Source organism: Felis catus, chromosome D3, assembly GCF_018350175.1.
Source record: "Felis catus isolate Fca126 chromosome D3, F.catus_Fca126_mat1.0, whole genome shotgun sequence".
NCBI classification, from domain to species: domain Eukaryota; kingdom Metazoa; phylum Chordata; class Mammalia; order Carnivora; family Felidae; genus Felis; species Felis catus.
In genome coordinates this window covers 89,712,738-89,735,224 of record NC_058379.1, presented here as the reverse complement: position 1 = coordinate 89,735,224, position 22,487 = coordinate 89,712,738, and the positions used below count along the sequence as shown (strand labels likewise).

Genomic DNA, 22,487 nt, shown 5'->3' with positions numbered 1-22,487 from the left:
TGAACCATCCAGGCCCCCCCACCCCCTCTGTTTTTAAATAAACTCTAGTCACAACATGAGGCTCCAACACAAGAATCCTGAGATCAAGAGTCACGTGCTGTATGGACTGAGCCAGCCAGGTGCCCCAAAGTGTGTGGATTTTTCACAGCACATAACTCAACAGTGTTTACCTGATAGTACTACCATAAGATCATTATCTGAGCCAAGAAATCAAGAGTCGGATGCTCATTGGACTGAATCACCCAGGTGCCCCCGCCCCCTCTTTTTTAAAATAAACTCTACCCCCAACATGGGTCTCGAACACAAGAATCCCAAGATCAAGAGTTACATGCTCTGTGGACTGAGCCAGCCAGGTGCCCCAAAGTGTGTGGATTTTTCACAGCACGTGACTCAGCAGTGTTTACCTGATAATAATACTAGCATGGTACTATTCATTTAAGATGAAACAAAAATCTGAGTTTATTTCTATTTATTAGTATTGTCCAAAGGACTGTAAATACTCATTAACTTATTATTGATACTTGGTGCCCAGGGAAGAAATATTGATCAAGTTTGTAATATTTTCTCCCTTTTTGAGCTCTTAAATTTTTAAGAAAACAGGTAATATACCTATTAGATCACTGAGTACCATACAGGCTCAGCAAATGCCATTAATGAGGGAGGGGTGACCTCACCATCCCCATTCGGCACGTGGAAGGTTCTGTTGTTGCCTGTCCTCCCTCTGGAATGACCTACCCTTTCCTTGCATTTTGATACTTATTTAACACTGTGTTTTCTGCCTTATTCCTCTCATTTTTGTATGTATTTGTGAGTCCCTTATAAATCCTCAAATTCACAAGTATAATGACAACTGTATTTCTCATGTTAAATAGAATGTGACTGAAAGGACTGAGACCCTTAGTGATTGTAAAAGGACTAAAGCCAATAAACTAGTAATTTGTGTGAAATTAACATAAATCAATAAAGTAGTCGATGTGAGCCTAGTCTTTATTGCATTGTCATTATACAGACAAGAACTTCAGTATCCTTACCCTGTGGTGCCCTGGGGTTGGTAAAACAAGTCAGGCTTGATCCTACAATCTGCCAAAACCGCAGAGAAGAGTTGTTGGGTCCTTGGTCGTTATCAGCTTTTATCTTGGCCTCTCCTTGGATGAATCAGTTGACAAAAGCTTTTTCTTCCAAAGCAGTTTGGTTTGTGCTGAGCCCTTGTTCTTGTCCAGAGGCTCTTGCCTGTGAGCCTTCTCACCTTGAGAGGAGGTGTACTACCACGCACATATATATAATAAAAACATATCCTTCGCTGCAAATGAAACGCCTTTGCAGTTTTCGCCCAGGTTGTCTCTATGTCTTGGAAAAGGTTCGTGTTGTCTGTAGCTACAGCGTCCAGTGTGGTAGTTACTGGGCATATGTGGCTATTTACACTTAAATAAATGAAATTTCCCTTCAGTTTCTCACCCCCATTTCAAGTGTTCAGTAGCCGTTTGTGAAATCTGGCAACAAAACCATTGCTTTATCATACTCCTCTTGATGTTCTCTTCACTTCCATCGCCATTATTAACCGGCGACTTGTTATGAAGAAGGCTTTTATCACGTGACACAAATCACAGCCTTGAAAAGAAGTTGAGAATCACTGAGCTGCAGAGTCACTGTGCTATGGATGCTGGGCAGTAGCTAAGTGCCTCATTTGCTCCTGACCCTCAAGGAGAGTGACTCAAGTCCATGGTTAGCAGTGTTGCATATTACTGCATGTTTAGGACCTGGTGGATCATTCATGATTAGTCAGAACCATGAGGCCAAGGGTTTTTTCTCTGTTATTTTATTTCTTTAACCTCAACTTAAGTGCATGATTCTTCAGGATCAAGTCACATTGATTTTTCTTGTACTTTTGGTGTCCCACACAATGTCTTGCTCAGAGTAGACAGTAAATATTTTGATCAAGGAAATTAGACAGCAATTAAATATGAACTTATATGGTTTTTGAATGGGAAGAGCTAGTATAGTTCAGGAAAAGGAGAGAGAATAGTTGAAATGAAAAGTTGTCATCAACCACATAACTGGTTATACGTAACGGTTCCAAAACTAGTGTGTCCGTGTAATGACCTGTGTTCATCTCCTCTAGTTATCCAACAATTAGTTATAAATATTTCTTTGTGCCTGCCACGTGCCAGGCACTGGACAAGGGTTTGGGGCAGTAGGGGTGAGCAAGATCAATTAAAGTCTCTGTACTCGTTGAATCTTATGAGGAAATTGATAGAAGTATAGATAGTAATAAATGGTGTGAAGGCAAAACAGGAGGTGGGTAGAGAACAGGGTGTGTGGGGGGGCTCTTTAGATAGGGAAATCCTGGAAGGATCTGAAGAGCCGACTTGAGTATGAATGAGGGCAGATGGAATCACATAGAAGTTGGGAGAGGAACATTCCAAGCAGAGGCAGTTGGGAGGGATCTGACATGGAGAACGAGTTTGGCAAGTCTGAGGACCTGCCCCAAGACTGGCTGGAACTGAGTGAGGGAGGACTCACTTCACCCTCACCCTCTCTGGAGGAAGATGGAAGGACTTGGGATATTTGCAAGTGTGGGCAGAATCCACTGCCTTCAGTGTGTCACTGAAGCGTGTCTGTTTTCTACTTCCCTCTTAACTCTCCTCACTTCTGCCATGACTAACCGCCCTGGACTATCTTAATCTTCTTCTAAAAGCCCTCATGGTGTGACAGTGTGAGGGAGCTGATTGTAGAAGGTGCAAAAGGAAGCAGACCAGTTAGGAGACCGTTGTAGATATCCACGCTTGGTGTTGGTGTGGTTGGATCCTGAGTCTGCTTTGAAGAGAGTCACCTGGATTTGCTGGTGGATTGGAGTGGGAACGAAAGAGGAATAAAGTTTGACTGTAGCAGTTGGGTGCATGGTGGCACTGTTTCCTGAGAACGGAAATTCTGTAAAGCAGCACATTGGTTTTTACGTTGTGTTTGGGACGTGCATCAGATGCTGAGTGCACGTGTGAGGTGGGGGCGACTGCAGGTGGGAGGACTCCGGAGCTCGGGAAGTCGGGTGTTATTCCACTGCACTCACTAGGGAACGGTGATTTTCTGGGTTGGAGACCAGATGAAATCACTGGGAAGGCTGGTACAGGTAGAGAGTGGGTGGGGACCACGGCCTTGAGCCCTGGAGTGAGACTTGGAGATGAAGAGATTAGAAAGTAGTGGCCAGTGGGGGTGAAGCCAGGGGTCCCGCTGTCCCAGCAGCCACGAGAAGCCAGCATTTCATGAAGAGATCCACCGTGCCACGTTTGCTGAGGGCTTTTATGCCGTGAGCCGTAGAGAGTCCTGTAATTTCAGGCCCTGGTTGCCAGTGTTACTGTCGACGCCATGGAAGTTCACCTTGACTTCCTGGAAAGTGTCCTTGGGAGTGGGGTGGGACTCTGGCCGTTAATGTCTTCTGAATTATGGCTGTGCCAGTCTTTTATCTTTTCAAATCTATTTTCCTATAAATAACCCTTCAACTATAGATGCCAAGAGCAAAAGCTAGTTCCAGTTATTTTATGGGTATTCCCTGGTTTGTACCTGGGGTTTCATATGCCGTGAGAGCAATGTGTATTTGGATAACTTGTGTGGTGGAGATTTTGCAGAGGCAGACAAGGGGGTGACTGGCTCACCAGGCATGTGGACACGGTGAGTGCGCAGAGGCACTGATGGAACCAGCCTGCCCACCGAAGCTGGTCTGCCTCCAGGGTTCCCGTTCCCGGTGGTTGGCGTCAACGTCCATTCATTCGATTTTGCAAGCCCCAAATCTGTGTCCTCGCGTTGCATCTTGTCTCTCATCCACCGTCGTCATTCCACCGAGACGTCCTTCCTCTCTCGCGTTCTGTGTCTTCTACACCTGTTCGTGTCCCTGGCTGCTACCAGCCTTCCGTAGGCTGTCTCTCGCTAGATTACTGTATTGGCCTTGGCGAATTGCCCTCCTGAATCCTCTCCTGCCCTTCTACCTGTTGTTCACTCTGAAGACTAGGTTATATTTTTAAAACTATGGTTATATTTAAAAAAAAAAAAAATTCTGCTTTTGTCACCTTCCCTTCTTAGATCTTCTCAATGGCTTCTCATCACTTGCAGGAGAAAGATCTAGAGCCCTGTGTGGCCTGCCCTCCCCGGAGCCAGCCTCTCCCTGCCGCAGAGCTCACTGTGTTCCCTCCCCCATGGGACACTTCACCCCTCTGTCTCTGCCCCTCCTTGACCCTGACTCCTGCTTTGTATCTTAGCTCAGGGGAGCCACTCCTGAGTCCCTGCTGTATTCTTCATGGCGGTGTGCTCTTTTGTCTCAGAACATTGATTTTCACCTGCAGTGGTACAGTTGCGGGTTATTCCTGTGAGGTCCCTATTAGTTTATAAATTCCCCAGGCAGGAGCTGGGACCTTCTCTGCTCCCCATGTCTGGTGTCTGTCGCATAGAGACATTTGTTGTGTGTTTGTTGAGTGAATTGACTTTGGCACGTAATATTGCAAGTGGAAAAAGAGATCTTCCTCTGGCAAAATGGGAGACTTTATGTCAGAAGGACACAGCTCCGGTGGAAATGGCCGACTTTTCCATAGCTGCACCCAGTTCTGTCCTTCCTGTGTCCTCCTTACTGTCACCCCTGGTGTTCCCTCCCATCCCTCTCTCTTTGGGCTGCTGACTGCCACCACATGGTGGGATGAGTGGGAGCCCCAGTGAGTGCTGCTTTCTGAGGACAGACTTTTGTTACAGAATTCACCAGTGCTTGGCTCAGTCTTCAGGAGAGCCTCACCTCTTTTGTTACCTCTAATCTTGCCTGCGTGTGTGACTAGGTACTTCGGTCTTTTCTGTAAATCTTTCAGAAAATCTTCAGATAATTTTCATCACCTGTTAATTCTACTGTTTACCTCTTTTGAAGCCTTGCCTTTTCTTTGAGTCACTCTCCAGTTCTAGAAGCTGCCTAACAGATAGCAGTAAGTTTTCTCAGGGTTTCTGGGCAGAAACTATAGTTGTACACCATCCCTGGGAGTAACCAAGATGGCACCAATGCCAGTGTCCCCAGGTCTGTCTCTTAAGAATGCTGACAGTCTTAAAATGAGATGTGTTCAGTGAGATGTGTGTGTATTAAGACTGCAGCGTGGGGGCACCTGGGTGGCTCAGTTGGTTGAGCTCCGACTTCGGCTCAGGTCATGATCTCACAGTCTGTGAGGTCGAGCCCTGCGTCGGGCTCTGTGCTGACAGCTCGGAGCCTGGAGCCGGCTTCGGATTCTGTGTCTCCCTCTCTCTCTGCCCCTCCCCCACTCATGTTCCGTTTCTCTCTGTCTCAGAAATAAATAAACATTAAAAAAAATTAAAAAAAAAAGACTGCAGCGTGAATCTGCTCACGAGTGAAGAGAGTGACACGGTGAATCACCAAGTTTCAAACCGTCGTGATTAGACTTGATTTACTTTACAAAGTGTGTGTCTCTGTGTCTCTTCCCCACATCATAAATATGTTTCAAGGAAAATATTTGATATTATAATGAGCCAGTCCTGTATCTTTTGCTGTCTTATCAAGACTTGAGTTGTTTTGTTTAAAAAAAAATCAACTTTTGGGGCATCTGGGTGGCTCAGTCGGTTAAGCCTCTGACTTCGGCTCAGGTCATGATCCCATGGGTTTGTGGGTTTGAGCCCGGGGTTGGGCTCTGTGCTGACAGCTGGGAGTCTGGAGCCTGTTTCAGATTGTTTGTCTCCCTCTTCTCTCTCTCTCCCTCCCCTGCTTGTGCTCGGTTTCTCTCTCAAAAATAAACATTAAAAAAAATCAACTTTTAAACTTTTTTTAAGGTTTATTTATTTTGAGAGAGAGAGAGAAAGCAAGTAGGGGAGGGACAGAGAGAGGGAGACAGAATCCCAAGCAGACTTCATGCTTTCAGTGCAGAGCCTGATGTGGGGCTCGAACTCATGAACCCTGAGCTTACGACCTGAGCTGAAACCAAGAGGTGGATGCTTGACTGAGTCACCCAGTCAGTTTTTTGTTCTGTTTTTGTTTACTGTTTAAAAAATCCTTAAGAGTAAGGTCAAAGGTATTTTAGTGTCAGTTTGTTGATGCTATAATTTTTCTTAAATAGTGGTCAGTGGAACCAGTGGAACCCAAGATGTTTTACTTTTTTTTTCCCCCTGAAAAAACTACCTCACAGAGATGGTTTAGGCAGAGCTTAAATCATAGCTAGATGCACGCTTATGTACATGGAGAGACATACTCTCCTGTTTCCTTGCTTGGTCAGAAATTAAGTTGAGAACTTGCCCTTTTTTTTTGGGTGAGGACTGTTGTGTTGCTCTAAGAGTTTGTGTGAGTGAGCCAGGGAGGGGTGAGGGTGCGAAGAGAGAGTGAGTGAGAGAAAGAGAGAGAGAGAGAGAGAGAGAGAGAATATCTTAAGCAGGCTCCAGTGCTCAGCGTGGAATCTGACGTGGGGCTCGATCCCACGACCTCGGGATCATGACCTGAGCTGAAATCGAGCCACCCAGATGCCCCAGGATTCTCTATTTTAAAAACTTGTTTAGTTTTATGATGCTTTATTAAAGGCCAGTCTGTGTTTTCAATCTCATGTGCAAATTTCCTTTGAAGATAATAGGTCATAACCGGAAAGTAGTGGGTCCGTTCTGGGAGATTTGTCTGTATTCACACACCCTTAACAGGAACCAAAAGTTAAGGAACTCATGAGTTCAGCCACCCACATGGAAAGAATACTGTGTGAACTTACATAATTTGTGGGTGCTGAGCTAAATTAGTCATTTTATATCTCTCGTGTTTTGCTTCTGTACTCCTCAGTCCATGTCCAGTATTAAACAGATTGTTACAGAATCAACAGACCATGGTTTCCATTGCCACAGCCTTGGAGGTACATCAGGAAGCTTCGGATTGGCTCTCAGAGTGAGCCAGTCAGCTGCCCGTACCCCTGGTGTGGCTTCTCATGTTTGCTTATTTTTATTATTATTATTTTTTAACATTTATTTATTTTTGAGACAGAGAGAGACAGAGCACGAATGGGGGAGGGTCAGAGAGAGAGGGAGACACAGAATCTGAAACAGGCTCCAGGTTCTGAGCGGTCAGCACAGAGCCCGACACGGGGCTCGATCTCATGGACCGCAAGATCATGACCTGAGCCAAAGTCGGACGCTTAACTGACTGAGCCACCCAGGCGCCCCTCATGTTTGTTTAAAGTGGACTTCTGATCTGTGCCCCCAGTAGAAGACATTTAAATAAGTTTGGAAATTCCTGCGGTATGTAGTATTACGTAGCTGTTGGAAAAGTCATGTTGAGGAAAGATGCTTGATGACATTGGGAAAATATTTCATAAAAATGCTGGGTAATGCTCATTGGTTGTATGTTACGTGCTAGGCACATATATCAACATGTTTAATCATCAAAAACTATGAGATAAATACCATTATTTTCCTAAGTTTACATAGTAGTAGTAAGTAACCACTAGGCAATGCTCTCAGTACCATGTATTGTAATCTGCTTTTTACCTAACAAAACAGTATGCATAAGGTAATGATCACGGTTTTCTTGTAAAAATTATTCACACATATACTTGTATGTATATCCAGCCCTATTGAGATGGCAAGACCATACGTGATTGGGTGATTTTTTCTATAATGTAGATGGATAACTTTTACAATAGGAGAGGAAAAGAAAACTGGTAGATTTCTGTAGCAGTAGATATATTTAAACAAAGTAGGAGGAGAAATGGATTTGAGAACAGAGTAATCATCTACCCTTCTTTGTCATGTACCTCTATGTTTTCCGTCACTGGGAGAAATTAAGAACAGAGTGCAGTCAGTTATGCAAAGGAGAGTTGTTTAGTTATTGGACACGTACTTATAGATGATTTGCTTAAAGGTGGGGTAAATTTGAACTAAGGTAATACTGAGGCTCAATTTAAGAAGACTTTTTTCCCGATGAAAGTATTTAGGATGCTAATAACCAAGTTCTTTCTTTTGACTTGAATGAGAACTCCTTTCCTTGCCTGAAGATCTCTGGACTTCATCTGTGTTTGTGCCTTGGCCGCTCTTGTCAGTCCCCTTGCTGCTTTGTGACCATCCTTTCTTTGTTACCATTTGAAGCACCTAACTAAGGGCACTGAAATGCTTCCGTTCCACAGAGGTCTTCTTCCTGACCCCCACGTAGAGTGCTACTCTTTCTTCCTTGTCTCCGCAGTCCCCAAAAGTAATCTGTCCCTCTGGCAGCAGCTTGAGCAAGTCACTGGTGCACCTGCTTGCTTTCCTTTAACTTTCTCCTAGAAAGTTCTACGAGAGGCAGGGGATGTGCTTGCCTGTCCAACAGGCTATCCTCTGCCTGTGCCTGGTGGGCAGACGGGGTGCTTTTTGAAGATGAATTATCACACAGTTAATCATCTAAGGAGTAGTAGCATAAGTCTACACTTAGACCGAAGAAATCAAAGGTCAGGATATAGGACTGAATTAAAATTAGGTTGGGTAAAGATTAAGAAGAACAATTTTGCGAGCTTTCTGGAAAAGCAAAGAAGACATTCCCAAAGGATTAAAAATATGTGTCTAATGTGTGTATTGCCATATGAATACCTGGGGAAATGGACATCTTGACTATTGGAGAAAGATTTTTCTGTATGTCCAAGAAGGAAATTCAATACAAAAGAGTATACTGTTTTCACCCACATTATGGATGAGTTGTACTCACACATGGTCATCTATGACTTCTAAAGTAGCCTATTTGGTTAAATAAACTGACCACTTCCTTTTAACTCATTTGCTTGGAAAAAACGTATTTTTTTTTTTTGTATATCCTTCAAACAGCATCCTGGTGGAGAAGAAGTGCTAAGGGAACAAGCTGGAGGGGATGCTACTGAAAACTTTGAGGATGTCGGGCACTCTACAGATGCTAGAGAATTGTCCAAAACGTACATCATTGGAGAGCTTCATCCGGTAAGTACCTTCTTGGGGGCCTTTCCTTTTCTTTAAGGTTGTGAGTTGACCTTGCTCAAAACAGTAGACTTGCATGCTACGAAATCAAAGGAGTAAAGCAAAAACAGTTCCTCCTGATTTTAGAACACCATTCTTGTCGTAAATCAGCTGGAAATTTCTTTGTATTTCCCTGGCTTAGTTCTCACTGGCACTTGGAGTCAGGACTCTCTACCCCAAGGCCATGGCGCCTCTCAGACTATGAAGTGTCTCTCAGAGCAGCAGATTGATTGATTGATTGATTGATTGATTGATTTACCTACCTACCTACCTACCTACCCACCCACCTACCTATCTACTATCTATTTATTTATTTAACGTCTATTCGTCTATTCGTTTTTGAGAGACAGAGACAGAGCGTTAGTAGGGCAGGGGCAGAGAGTAAGGGAGACACAGAATCTGAAGCAGGCTCCAGCCTCCGAGCTGTCAGCACAGAGCCTGACGCGGGGCTTTAACTCACGAACTGTGAGATCATGACCTGAGCTGTAGTCGGATGCCCAACCGACTGAGCCACCCAGGAGCCCCTTGGAGCAGCAGATTTTAGAAAGTGGGGGTCATTGATCCACCATGGGTTTTTTTGTTTTAGTTTTTGTTTTTTTGAGTAAAGTATTTTACTTAACAAACTCCCTTCTACTTTCATTAGTCTGAGGATATTTTAATTCTAAGAAAATTAAAAAAAAATTTTAACCCACCTCTGTTAAATGAGTGCACTCTACCTTGTATAAAACCAACACGTTCTCCTCTTTTTTTCTCACTTTACCCCAGAACTTTGAGAATGTTACCTTTGGTGTCAGTCCATGGACTGACTTTGGCAAAATGTTGGCCTACTTCAGCTTTTATATAAACCTAGAAGGGTAATATGAGTTTAGGCCCTTCTGTGGCACTTTCAAATGAGCATGTGAAACTCGGCTAATCTGAATGCGGCTGAACACTTGGGAAGAAGCAGTGTCGTTCTCCAAGCAGGCAGAGGATCCTACACGCTGCGTTCAGCTGTTCTCACCTCTGGAGAGCACTGGGGTCTCTCAGCACGGTCCCCAGTCTGCTTCTCAGCTCATGCTGCCTCACCAGGAGCCAACCAGAGGGGGCTGAGGCTCTGTGAGAAGCAGGCTAACAAGCAGCATGGGCGTGTGGCCCTAGCCCAAGCAGGCACTCTGAGAGACCCCTGACAGATGAAAACCCATATGAAAAGTTTTGTTGATTGACATTTCTTACGACGATCAGGGATGAAGGAAAGCTTAAAGTAGGCTTTTTATGGAAAGCCTGAAGATCAGAAATGTGCTGTAGAGCAATTTCAGTTGAAGGGAGAGGTGGGGTTTTTTGTTTGCTGTTTGGTGGCAGGAGGTGGTGCTCTGAAAGTGTCCCTCACTTATCCCGGGAGTTTATTCATCCACCTGTTTTTATCATCTTCATCTTCACACTTCATCAAAGTGCGGCACTTTCCTGGTAACTGGAGAGACTTCCCTTAAAATGTTTGATTCTTTCCTTTCCAAAACTTGTGGGTTTAGAGCAGGTGGGTTTTCAGGCTGTGACTACAGCATTTCTGCCTCACCTGCCTACTGGGCTCCTCTGTGGTCACCTTTAGATGCCCCTTAATTTGGACTCCCTCAACCAGAGGTTTAAGAAAATTACAGCCCTGCAACTGGGAGATTGCAGGAATTCACTAAGGATATCACACAGAATTACACACACACACACACACACACACACACACACACACACACACACACAGACTCATTTCAGAGGATAGAAGAGAAGAATCTAATTAGATCCCAGCTGCTCTCTGAATTGAAGATCAAAATCCAAGTCTAATATATATACGCATCAACATAGAAATAGGATTATCATGGATGATATTCTAAACCTTGGAACTCTAGATTGAAAATTAATCACTTAATCAGTTGTTAATTTTAGCAGTCAACTCAGATGGATCAAACTATGTGAATAACAACCTAGGTAGATGAATATAAATTGCTAATAATTACTGAAGAGTAAGGTTTTTTAAAACATCTCAGTAAAAGCGAGTGCTTTGGACATGGTGCTTTCGTAAACTTTCTTTCATTCCATCATGTGCTTTTTTTTTTTCCTTTGCAGGATGACAGATCAAAGATAATCAAACCTTCGGTAAGTGTATCATCTCAGCGTCTCAGGACCGTATGTGTCTCCACTGTATTTAATGTCTGTCAAACTGGAGGACAGAGGTCTTTTACATATTGGAGGCCAGCATAGGTCTCTCTAGGTTAGATGAATATGTAACCTGTTGGCTCAGGAAAATACTTCATGTGTGGATCAGCCATTGTGTTTCATTAGAACAGCTTGTGTGTTCTCTTCGTAAGACCCTCAATACGTAATTTTTTCCTCATGAATGTCAGTAGCTACCTCTTCAAGAGCTTCTTTTTATAAGTAGCACTGTGCTTCTAACCTGAAAGATTTGACACAAACCTGATTTTCAGAGAGCGTAAAGTCTGACTGAGGACAGATCTTAGTACTTGAACCTTGCAGAACACTACCCGTGTCGTCGTCATCTCTGTGTCCCCGGGGCACATAGTAGGTGTAAAATAAACATTGGTTGCATGGATTTAAGGTTAGTCAAATTAAATAATAACTTTTGGGGGCATTTTTCCTTAGGAAAGGAAAACAGTTCTAGGGACACTAGTTTTATGTCCTGGTTCACTAGCCCTTCTCTCTGAGCTGATGATCTCACACCTCTGAAGGTAAACCCATAGTAAGAACTGATGCCAACAACCAGAATCCCTGACAAGTACGAGCAGACAGGATGGTTGCTGGCCTGTAATTAAAGGATCTGTAGGAAAGTTTTGCTTAAGCCACAGAAACAAAGGATAGTTTTTCCATTTTGGTTTCTGCTCTTGCTTTTACTAAAGGACAACAGTGGAACTCCATGGGGCTTGTGTGAAGAACCAGCTGCTGTTGACAAGACGTTGTCTTTAATCTATAGCAAAATCCAAGCAGTGAATCCAATAGAGCATGAAGGCCATGCTTACCTTTATACCCCCGGTAGTACAATAAAAGTCTTGCATCGTGCTGTTTCCTACGCAGCACCTTCATTTATATTCTCTTCTTTCCCTGTTCCAAAGGCTTAAGTTCAATGTTGGTGATCTGAATACCTTGGGAAGATAAGAAATGGACTTCAGAATTTGAATTGCCTCTGTAACAGTTGCTGCCTCTGTAACAGTCCCTGCTGTTCATTCATACGGCATTAGCAGCTTTTGGGGGGCTACTTTTGTTTGGGGCAGGTGAAATCCTGTGATGCATGTGGTTTTTGCTTTTTCTCCACAGTCTCTCAGGGAACAAATACATTTTTTTTTTTCCTGTTAGGTGTTCAGTATGTTAATAATCTCGGGGCAAATCATTCAGCTATAATAAAACAAAGGTTTGATGAGGCTCATTATATCAAGTTAGATTCAATGTAGATCCAGCCGTATCCCAAACCATGATGCCCAGAGACAGAAATCAGGGCTGAGGTGGTCAGCGGGTCCCCTACCGCGCTGCCGCATTTCTGGAAGACAGACTCTTTCCTCTCTGAGAACACACATGACATTGCCTCTATCAGCAGAAGTGGAGGAAGCGGCCGAGAACTTGCCCTCTTCCTTAGAGGCCACAGGCAGATGCAGTGAAGGAAAATTTGTGACCACATTTCTGGATTTTTCTTTCTGGGGCTTCTAGTTTGCCAGGCGAGAGTCCTTAGATATTTCTGTTGTTGTGTCTCTGTGTAACCATCTGTCTGTCTCTGCAGGCTGATCAATGTAAGCTGTGCTCTGAATTTTTTCAGCGTTGCCTGTTTAAAATATCTAGTTGAATTGTAAAATAAGATGCAACAAAGTTGACTAGTTTGAACCCGCCCAGAGGAAAACGTGGTGTTTAGTTACCAAAGTAAGATATTGGTAGACAGAAATGACATGTTTCTGAACAAATTTGTACCTATCACATTTGCTTACACGGAGGATGTCAGGAGTGTCAATACCTTTTCTTGGTTGTGGTTTTCAAATCGTTGCTGTTTAAATGACCTTATTTGGTTCTTGTGATGACCCTGTGGGATCCAGAGACCTTCCAGGGAGGGTGAGAACAGTGAAGCTCAGACCTTGTTCCGAGCGTTGGCCTTGTCTAAGGTCACACGCTGCAGAACCATGGCTAGCACCCATCTCCAGCTTGGCAGGTGCGGTTTCTTGAAGCTTCTTGTGGGCTCTGCACGGGAAAGGCATGGGTTAGGAAAGCCTTCCAGTTAGGGACTAGGCTAAGGAAGATGAATGTATAAATGAGAGGACTTTGATTTACAAAGACCCGAGGCGCTTTGCATTATTTTAGATAGAGCTTCTCTTGCACTGGTTGAATTATTGACCTTTCTATGTGAAGTTGAACTCCTCAAGGTCATGGAGTGAGCAGGTGGCAGAGCCTATAATAAAAGCCATAGTCTTTTCTGCCTGTTGGTCTTGATGTATTTGTTAGTTACACATAGAAACCCAGCTTAGGCCCCTCAGACCACTGGATCGACAAGACTGTTTCAGTTTCCTTTTCCAGCACGGTGGTAAGTGATAATTCAGACTTTTGCTGTAACTCCCAGGCACCTCTGGGTTAAGAGCCTAACAGAAAATAAACACTTGGAAATATATATAATCTCTTAAAGTACAGCTCTTTTTTTTTTTTAATTTTTTTTTTTTAACATTTATTTATTTTTGAGACAGAGAGAGAGAGAGAGAGAGAGCATGAACAGGGGAGGGTCAGAGAAAGAGGGAGACACAGAATCTGAAACAGGCTCCAGGCTCTGAGATGTCAGCACAGAGCCCGACGCGGGGCTCGAACCCACAGACCGTGAGATCATGACCTGAGCCGAAGTCGGACGCTCAACCGACTGAGCCACCCAGGCGCCCCAAAGTACAGCTCTTCAGAGGATCAAACACCCTAAGAGTTTTTGTTTTAGCATGAGCGCTCAGGGTAGTGTTCAGAGAGTGAGGACAGGCCAGCCTAGTTTCCATAGGGTTGTCAGCATGTTTGGTAAAATGCGTGTACTTGGTGTAAGCAAATAACAGATCTGTGGTCGCGTTCTGTTTTACTCTTCCGGGCTTAACTTTCTATTGTGACAGTAATATTTTACCTTTAACGAACCGTTGCACTCTGGTTTTCACAACTCATTGTGTCTTCTAATCGCTGAATAATAATTTCGCATAGTCCACTGACTTCTGGTAATGCTTGTTAATTTTATTCATATATACAAAATTTGAAAAGCCTTGCCGTCGTTATGAATACTTTGTGTAGTCGCTAAGATTTAACATTGCTTAAAGAGATAATAGATGTGTGACGTTTCCTTTTTAAATGACTTATTTTTTTCCCTCCTATTGTGTCAGGAATCTTAAAGGCCATGTTTCCAGGTTTGTGGGTCTCCTAACTGTTTTGCTTGCCCTTCCCTAAAAGTTTTCTGCCTTTTCATGGGGTTTCTCTAATGCGCCCTGCTGTGTGTCGCTTTGCCTCACTGCAGACTGCTGATTGTTTTGCTACTACTGGCTTGTCTTGTGCTTTGGGAAACTGCGGAGATGAACTCTCTGAGGAAGCTGCCTTACTTACCTTCCTTTGAGGCACTAATACTTCTGCTGGTGTGAAATTTCAAAAGAATGCTTCTTAAGTTTTCAAGCCCAGAACAGTTTATTTTTTCTTAGGCCTTAGTTATTCAGCTGTTTGGGGAAGTATGTATTGTTCCAGAGCCAAAATTAGTTCACTTTCATGGTACCGACAAGAAGAACTTCTCTCAGAAAGTTCTGGAAGGTAAATTAGGCTGCAACTGTGAAAGACCCCAGCACACGCACAGGGCGTCCTTATTTTCAGAGGGCTCTTGGCTAGTGACGGTGTGAGAGACCAGTCCCTAAGGCCTCCGGTATCTTTTTAGAGCCGTCTTGTCAGAGTTGGAGTCCAGGAAAGGTGGTGGTCCACAGTGTTACAATTAATTAATTTAATTATTTTCTTAAGTTTACTTATTTATTTTGAGAGAGAGTGTGCACACACAAGTTGGGGAGGGGCAGAGAGAGAGGGAGAGACAGAAAATCCCAAGCAGGCTCTGTACTGTCAGCGCAGAGCCTGACTGGGGGCTTGATCTCATGACCCTGAGATCTTGACTTGAGCTGGAATCAAGCCAGACACTTAACTGTGCCAGCCAGGTGCCCCCAGAATGTTGTAATTTAAATGACTGTTTTTACTTCTCTCTTTTTGCTTGACATGTCTTTTAATACAGTTTGGGTGACTTTACTTCATATAAAATTTGAATGAAATAACTAATGTTTTTTATTGAATGTTTCATCAGTGCTTTTAAAAAATTAAACTGCTCTTCCTGAAGGTAGTGGTGGGGTTATGTGTATGTGTACATGATAATCTGTTTTCAGTTTCTCCATTAAAGTATTCAGATGTGTACTGTGTACAGGATATTTTATATATAGGCTATTTTTAACATTTTCTTTCAAATTATCTAGGTTATGTTTGTAAGTAATTTACATACAGATGATTCTTAAAATTTTTTTCCTTCTGAAAAAATGGTGAAATTGGGCATTTTAGTGAAAAGTTTATGAAGTTAATTTTCCCTTTCAATGTGTTTGGAAGAATGTACTGAGTAAAATACTGTGACCTACTTATAAAAGAAGTTCTTAGTCAATTGAATAAATGTTTAGATGTTCCCTTTATGTTTACTTTTTCTCTCGTGTTTCAGGAGACTCTCATTACTACTGTTGATTCTAATTCCAGGTACGTGATACATGGTAGTTTTCTTTTAAAGTAATTGTGATCAGAAGGCTCATAGAGTCAGAGTGGGATTATGGGACCCTCCCCCATTTGAGGTGCAGGCGTCCACTGTGCCCCCCCCCCCTTCAGTGGACATCCCAGGATTGTCCCCACTTGGCACCCACATGACTCAGGACACCTCCCTCCTCAGCTGTCAGCTCAGACTCGGGACCCTCTTCAGAACAACCCCGAATCTCACCCTCTGGCCATATCTACCCTATAGGACAGACTGAACAAATGGGTCTCCTTTTCTCCACGGTAGTCCTGTGGCCAGCACAATCTTTTACTCTCCAGGCAAACATCTCTTTCCTTTCTCATTCAGTATGTGATCCGGTTTTAGCATAATAGGTCTCTCTAGGCATGGTTCAGTGTTCTTCCAAGTGTAACATGAGTCCCTTATTCTAGGGACTGGATTTCTGTGGTATAGTCCAACGTTGTATTGACATTTTTGGCAGTTCTAGCATATTGACTTGTGTAATTGGGACTATATGTATCTGTGTATCTGGTAGCTAGAGATATTTGGCCCCAAGCTCAAAGCCACACATTTATGCTTATTTATTCTTTCACCCTGTCAAATGTAACCGTCCCAGTCTCTGTCGGTGTTCTAGTACATTACCTGCCTTCAGGCAGTGGTTAGTACTCACTTCATCCTATGTTTCATGGGCAGGTCAGTTTCCTTCTAAATGAAAACTGAAAAGCCCACCAAGATGAAAATTGCATTTGTAACCCTTGTGCAGGTTAAATCTTGTTAATGAACTCCATCTTTGTATGGGTTGATGTGTGAAGTTTTACAGGGTAGAAAGTTTATGCCAGAAAATATATGTCTTCATAGGCGATTGTCTGGCTTAATTCACATTCTACAAGCTGTATATTTTGTTTTCTAAGTAATTAAAGGTTCATATCTAAATTGAAGATCATCCTAGCTTTGTCCCTGATTTGATCTGTCATCTGCCATTTATAGTAGATCAGAAGTTCTTTGCACCAGGACTGAAACAGTGTGTAAGTTAGGGAGTTTTCTGGGTTTACACCTGTGGACCACAGATGAAGTCGTTTGGGCGTGCCGTTTCTTCCTGCGTTAAATCTATTGTGCATTTGTACAGATTAGATTTTCAGAACAGAGTCGGAGAATGGAAAGTTGTGGTGGACATAGCAACCTTAATCATCCTGTGGTTCAAAGTCCTTAACTTCACAGTCGAGGAGATGTGCTGTTCTCCCGGTTATAGACCTGTTGATGCCTCTGCCAAAATGAGAAACTTGATTTTCTGGTTCTCGGTTTAGTACTGTTTTAGATTCTTAGTGTATGTGAGTAGAATAAAACCTGTAAGGAATATTTGCTTTTATGAACTTGTGATCTGTAACTCAGAGTTCGTGTCCTTAGATAAGTCACTGTTATCAGTAGCACCTATTGGGGGAGTGAGTGGTTCATAGCTCTTTGTATAAGTTTATAGAAATAGATTTAAGTAGAACAGGGGTGGGGCCGTTCATTTTCTTATAAAGCCGAGCAGGTGCTGGTATATTAGGGCATGTGATGTGCTCATGTCACTTTTAACGAGTTAGTTGGCTTTTCATCCAGGTACGTTAGGGAGGTAATAAAAACACGCCACAGTGGTTTTCATGGTAATCAGAAGAGCAGAGGTTTTGAGTCCTGTGTATCGAGCACCATACAAGCATCATTGCCATTTCTTTCCAGCTGGTGGACCAACTGGGTGATCCCCGCCATCTCAGCCCTGGTGGTAGCCCTGATGTATCATCTCTACACAAAGGAAGATTAAACACACTCTCAGAAGTCAATGAAAGAAAAGACTGCTTTGGACCAGGGAGAAAGACGCCAATGTTAATTGCTTCAGCTGACAGAAACCTTCACCTGAGATATAATTTTAGTACACCTGTTTCTCTTTTCTCTTACCCTAGAACCAAACCAAAAGGAACTCTTCTGTTCTTTCTCCTCTTGAACTCTTAGAATGTGCCTTTTTGTTCATCAACTTTTTTTTGATGTTCCATCACTACGTAATTTACTTATTGTAGGCATGATCGTTTAAAAATATATCTGGCTTTTAAAATATACCACCACGTTTGTCTGTCTATTTGGTACATAATTGTCTTTAACGTTTAGAATCTGATTATTCAGCAGAGTCATTTAATGCACTGGTCATTCAGACCCAAGTTGTCCCTATGGTGTGAGGAAGGGAATGTCCTTGGATCTCTCCTTGTCCTCCTCCTTATCTCACTGAACAACCAGTTCTGCCTCTTCCAGCAGAGTTTCCCTTTCGAGGGAATTAGGAAGGTCTAAAAAATGAAAGATTTCTTTTTTCTTTTAAGTTTTTTAATGTTTATTTTTGAGAGAGAGAGAGAGAGAGAGGAGAGAGTGCAAGTGGGGGAGGGGCAGACAGAGGGAGACATAGAATTCAAAGCAGGCTCTAGCTTCTGAGCTGTCAGCACAGAGCCCCATGCGGGGCTTGAACTCAGGGACTGTGAGATCGTGACCTGAGCTGAAGCCAGACCCCTAACTGACTGAGCGACTGAACCACCCAGGCACTCCCAAAGTGTAAGATTTCTAATGATTCTACTTGAAACAGATGATAAAGAGAAGGTAGCTTATAGGACCTATAAAAAAGAGACCATCTTGTCTTTGATTAAAAGAAAGAAACCTGTGAACTGTAAACAATAAAACCTGTGAACCATGAGAGGACATTTTAGCCCTCCCTTCTCACAGACTGAAAATATTCCGAAGAGGTTCACAGTCGTATAGGTTCTAAAGTTTAAAAAAACTACTCATTCAGAGGCCAAAAATGTTAATGTGCTCACGTAAGAAAATGTTCATTCCCTCCTTTGCAAAAACAAAATTTGAAAGAGATATGGGACATTTGGAACCTGAGTTTTGAAGAAAGTTAGCTGGTGCTGATGAGCCATGAGGAATTCTGGTATGGCTGTGTTCATTTTCTCATTCGAGTTCCAGGAGACTAATTCTGTCATCTTTGTTTATTATCCTCGGCCTCATGCTATTTTTCTTCCGAATGTGGAAACTGGAAGGACGAATTAGATTCTAAGTGCTTTGTAGTTATGTGTGACTGCAAGTTTCCATTGGCATGCTGGCCAACTGAAAAGCAATGGAGTTCTTCAGAAATAACTAAAACACATTGGAAAGGACTTTGTAAATTACAGAGTATTATTTAAAAAAAGGCAACAGGCCCCAAATTGTGCTAAGCCCACATCACCAAACAAAGGCTTAATACCTAGATGGATTGCAGTTTCAGCCTCTCCCAGGAGTAGAATCTTAAGCTGGGCAGTCTGGAATTACCTGGCCAGCACTAGTGAGATAATCCGAGATGGATCCCTCTTCCCCTCAAAGGAAGATGGCTCTGCTAAAATAACTTCCTTGTCCCACCTCTTTCTGCCCGTAACTCTAACGTTTTTTGCAGCTCCTGGGCACTTCTTTCTATGTGCCAGGTGGGGTACCACCCCATTCGTGAATTCTTGAATAAAACTAATAAGATCTTTAAATTTTATTCAGATGAACTTTGGCTTTTAACAGATTTGGTGGCAGGGATGGGATCTGAAGGAAGCCTCTCACGGCTTTGGGGGCAAGAAACACAGGCAGGGTACCCACAAACCCTCTGTCTTTCTAGCCCTTTCGGAGGGCCGTGGGTAAATTCCTCTTGGTTCTGAGCTCTGCTCTCTCTGTGTCAAGCTCCTGACCTTGTTGGCTCTCTGAGCTGTCGTTTGCTTCCGGTCCCTGATTCCATGTTGAGAAGTGCTGGCAGTCGGGACTGCAGTTCCCCGTCTGGTCAGAATCCTTACCCTTGCTTGAATCTCAGATTCCATGTTGGTGGTGGTTCATTCCAGAGTTCTCCATTTGTTTGGGGTCTGCTGGCTTAGTCCTGTCCCCAGTCCCATTGCTGGCAGTTGCCAACTGGAGTCAAACTAGGTGTGGCTTAAGCTGGCCTGGATCCAGTGTGTTTCGTGTAGGTAAAGGCAGTGGAAATCTTGGAAGCCAAAAGCTGCATAATTGACTTGCATGCGTTGAGCACTTAAAAACTGTTAGAATGCTTGCCACCTAACTTTATCCATAAGCTGGTCACGGAACAAGTTACACTGATGCTAGATCACCTGCCAACCTCAAGAAAGTCTCCGTGTGGTGAGGTCCAAACATCACACGATCCCCAGCCCAGCCACACATCCCCTTAGGTGTTAGTTCGGCTCCAAAAGACCCAAAGCCTTAGCTCAGAGAGTTGAACATACCACCTTTCGGCACAACTACTTATCTGGTGTCTAAGAACTGGTCCCAGAAGCTGTAGATATTTACAATGACAAAGTCTTACTAAAAGCAACCTAGAATTACAATGGCCATTATGAGAAACATTCCTGTTAGGCAAGATTTTGAAAGCAAGGGCTCCCAAACCAAACAGAATGGGTCACCCCAGGTTGCAGGAGATCCTCCTCAGATGCCTTAAACTCCTGAGGCGCCGGGGTAGGTCAGTTAAGTGTCCAACTTTGGCTCACGTCATGATCGCATGGTTTGTGAGTTCGAGCCCTGCGTCGGGTTCTGTGCTGACAGCTCAGAGCCTGGAGCCTGCTTCGGATTCGGTGTCCCCCTCTCTCTCTCTCTGCCCCTCCCCTGCTTGTGCTCGCTCTCTCTCTCAAAAATAAACATGAAAAAATTTTTTTAAAGATATCTTAAACTCCTTGGTCAAAGAGTGAACTACCATAGTAACAGAATTTCCTAAACCTAGGGAGGATCCCCTGAAGTTTCCTGAAGAATTTCATCATTACCAGGGCCAAGGACCGCAGGCTTCCAGATCTCTATGAGCTTATGCACATGCAGGTTGGCCCTGAGGAAGCCCAAACATGGAGTCAGGAAACAGATCAGTGTAAACCCAAAGATGCTCAGGATCCTCGATCTTAAACACACTTCCCTCGTGGACCAGAAAAAGTTCATAAAATAGTGATTGATCTCTTAAAAGCCATCCTTTGGAGGAGTTTTCCCTGCACGCACCATTTGGTTTATTAGTGAAACATGCAAACAAAAAGGATGAATCTGTGGCAGACATTAAAGCCTGTGTGGAAGCACTCTTCCTGTGGCATTCAGGTTCCATGCAAAAAATGAGGTCACCCAACCTGCTCTAGCTGCGCTGTTTGTAAATGGATCAGTCCCTGAGATTAGTAGACTGATTAAAAATTCAACAACAACAACACCAACAAAAACAACAACAAAAACAGGTTGGAACTGAGCCCCCATCAGTCTGATGGAACTCATGACTGCAGCCAAGTACTTTGAAAGGACTTTGGAATAAGACTGAAAACAAAATTTGCCAACTGAGTGGCCTTATAGATGCCTCCATATCTACCCTTAAAGGAGAGCTCCCATATGGGCCCCTCCCAGAGTTGTTGGGACTCTGAGGAATTTTCTGGTAAACGGCTGTCACTCCCTTAAACAAACAAGGGAAACTACAAATGAATGAAACACTTTGCCAGATTCTGGTAGATACTGAAGCTACACTCTTTAAGCCCTCTTGGAACTTACAGATGGGGTTTGGGGAAGACTGACAGAAGTCGGTGAAAGGTGAGGGTTCCTACCAGAGTCAGCTCTCCTGAATCTCTGCATGCCCAGTCAAGAGGAGAAAATAAAATTTCTTGAGTTGTCTCTTCCTTTCCAAACCCACCCCACTGATTCTCGACTCTTTCTGTCTCCTCCAGGGAGAGTTCTTGCCTTCTTGCTTGTCTTGTTTTGTGTCCTAAGAACTTGGCTTGGCTTTCTGCCTGCCTTGAACACAAAAGTTGTCAGTTCTTCCTTTTGGCCATATTTCAGAGTGACTCTGAATCTTGAGAAAGTAGTATTCTTTGCCTCCTCTTAAACCCAACAAGGGTTGTTCAATACCACCAAAAATAATTTATTGTTCATCTCAGCTGAAAACTGACAAAATATTTAAAGGATTTTTGTAAAGTAGCTCAGCGGTCAAAAGTTGGTGAAACTGGAAGCTGATATTCAGTGCCTGACATAGACATTTTTCCCTAAGCTAAAATAGAACCACACATCCAGAAGGAAAGAACAACCTTCTGATGTCTGTGAAAGGATTTTGTAAAACATCCCAAAGACAAACGGGTCTAAATCCAGAACATAGAAATCTTGGATTTTCATCTTAGTTGGAAAAACACTCCCTGATGTAAATTGAAGGTAATTTGGTTAGATGGACAGATCAGCCCCTTGGTATCATTAGGCTGTAATCTAATTCTTTGAGGAATTAAAAACAACTGTTTTTATCTTACACATCTTAGCAAAACTAGAAATGTGGCTCTAGGAACAAGTCACAAGTCACAGTTCACCTATAGTTAGCAATCCTAAAACCACCTCTATTTATCTCAAAAGATGTGTAAGTATTGTAAAAATTATTCTTTTTTAAATGTTTATTTATTTTTGAGAGAGAGAGAGTGTGAGCGGAAAGGGGCAAAGAGGGAGAGGGAGACACAGAATCCAAAGCAGGCTCCAGGCTCTGAGCTGTCAGCACAGAGCTGGATGCGGGGCTCGAACTCATGGACCACAAGATCATGACCTGAGCCGAAGTTGGATGCTTAACCAACTGAGCCACCCAGATGCCCCAGTATTGTAAAACTTCTGACCTTAGAACATGAAGTTTCTTCCGGGAGGAACTTGCATTTTTTCCCCTGTGCCTTTGGCATGTAAATGTTCTACCTGGTCTCCCAAGACTTAGCTAGGCCATGTCTTTGAAATAAAAACTTCAGGGAGGTAATTCTTACCA

The 22,487-nt window shown here is 43.2% G+C and overlaps 1 protein-coding gene across 1 annotated transcript in view; it reads left to right on the top strand.

The window, feature by feature from the left end:
* CYB5A (cytochrome b5 type A) overlaps positions 1 to 17,796 on the top strand; it is a 36,335-nt gene extending 18,539 nt beyond the window's left edge. Inside the window, exons 2-5 of the mRNA XM_011288127.4 lie at positions 8,794 to 8,922; positions 11,050 to 11,079; positions 15,662 to 15,696; positions 17,423 to 17,796. Coding sequence (XP_011286429.1) covers positions 8,794 to 8,922; positions 11,050 to 11,079; positions 15,662 to 15,696; positions 17,423 to 17,504 — 276 coding nt within the window. The 3' untranslated portion in view covers positions 17,505 to 17,796. The remainder of the gene's footprint in view (positions 1 to 8,793; positions 8,923 to 11,049; positions 11,080 to 15,661; positions 15,697 to 17,422) is intronic.
* The last annotated feature ends 4,691 nt before the right edge of the window (positions 17,797 to 22,487 follow it).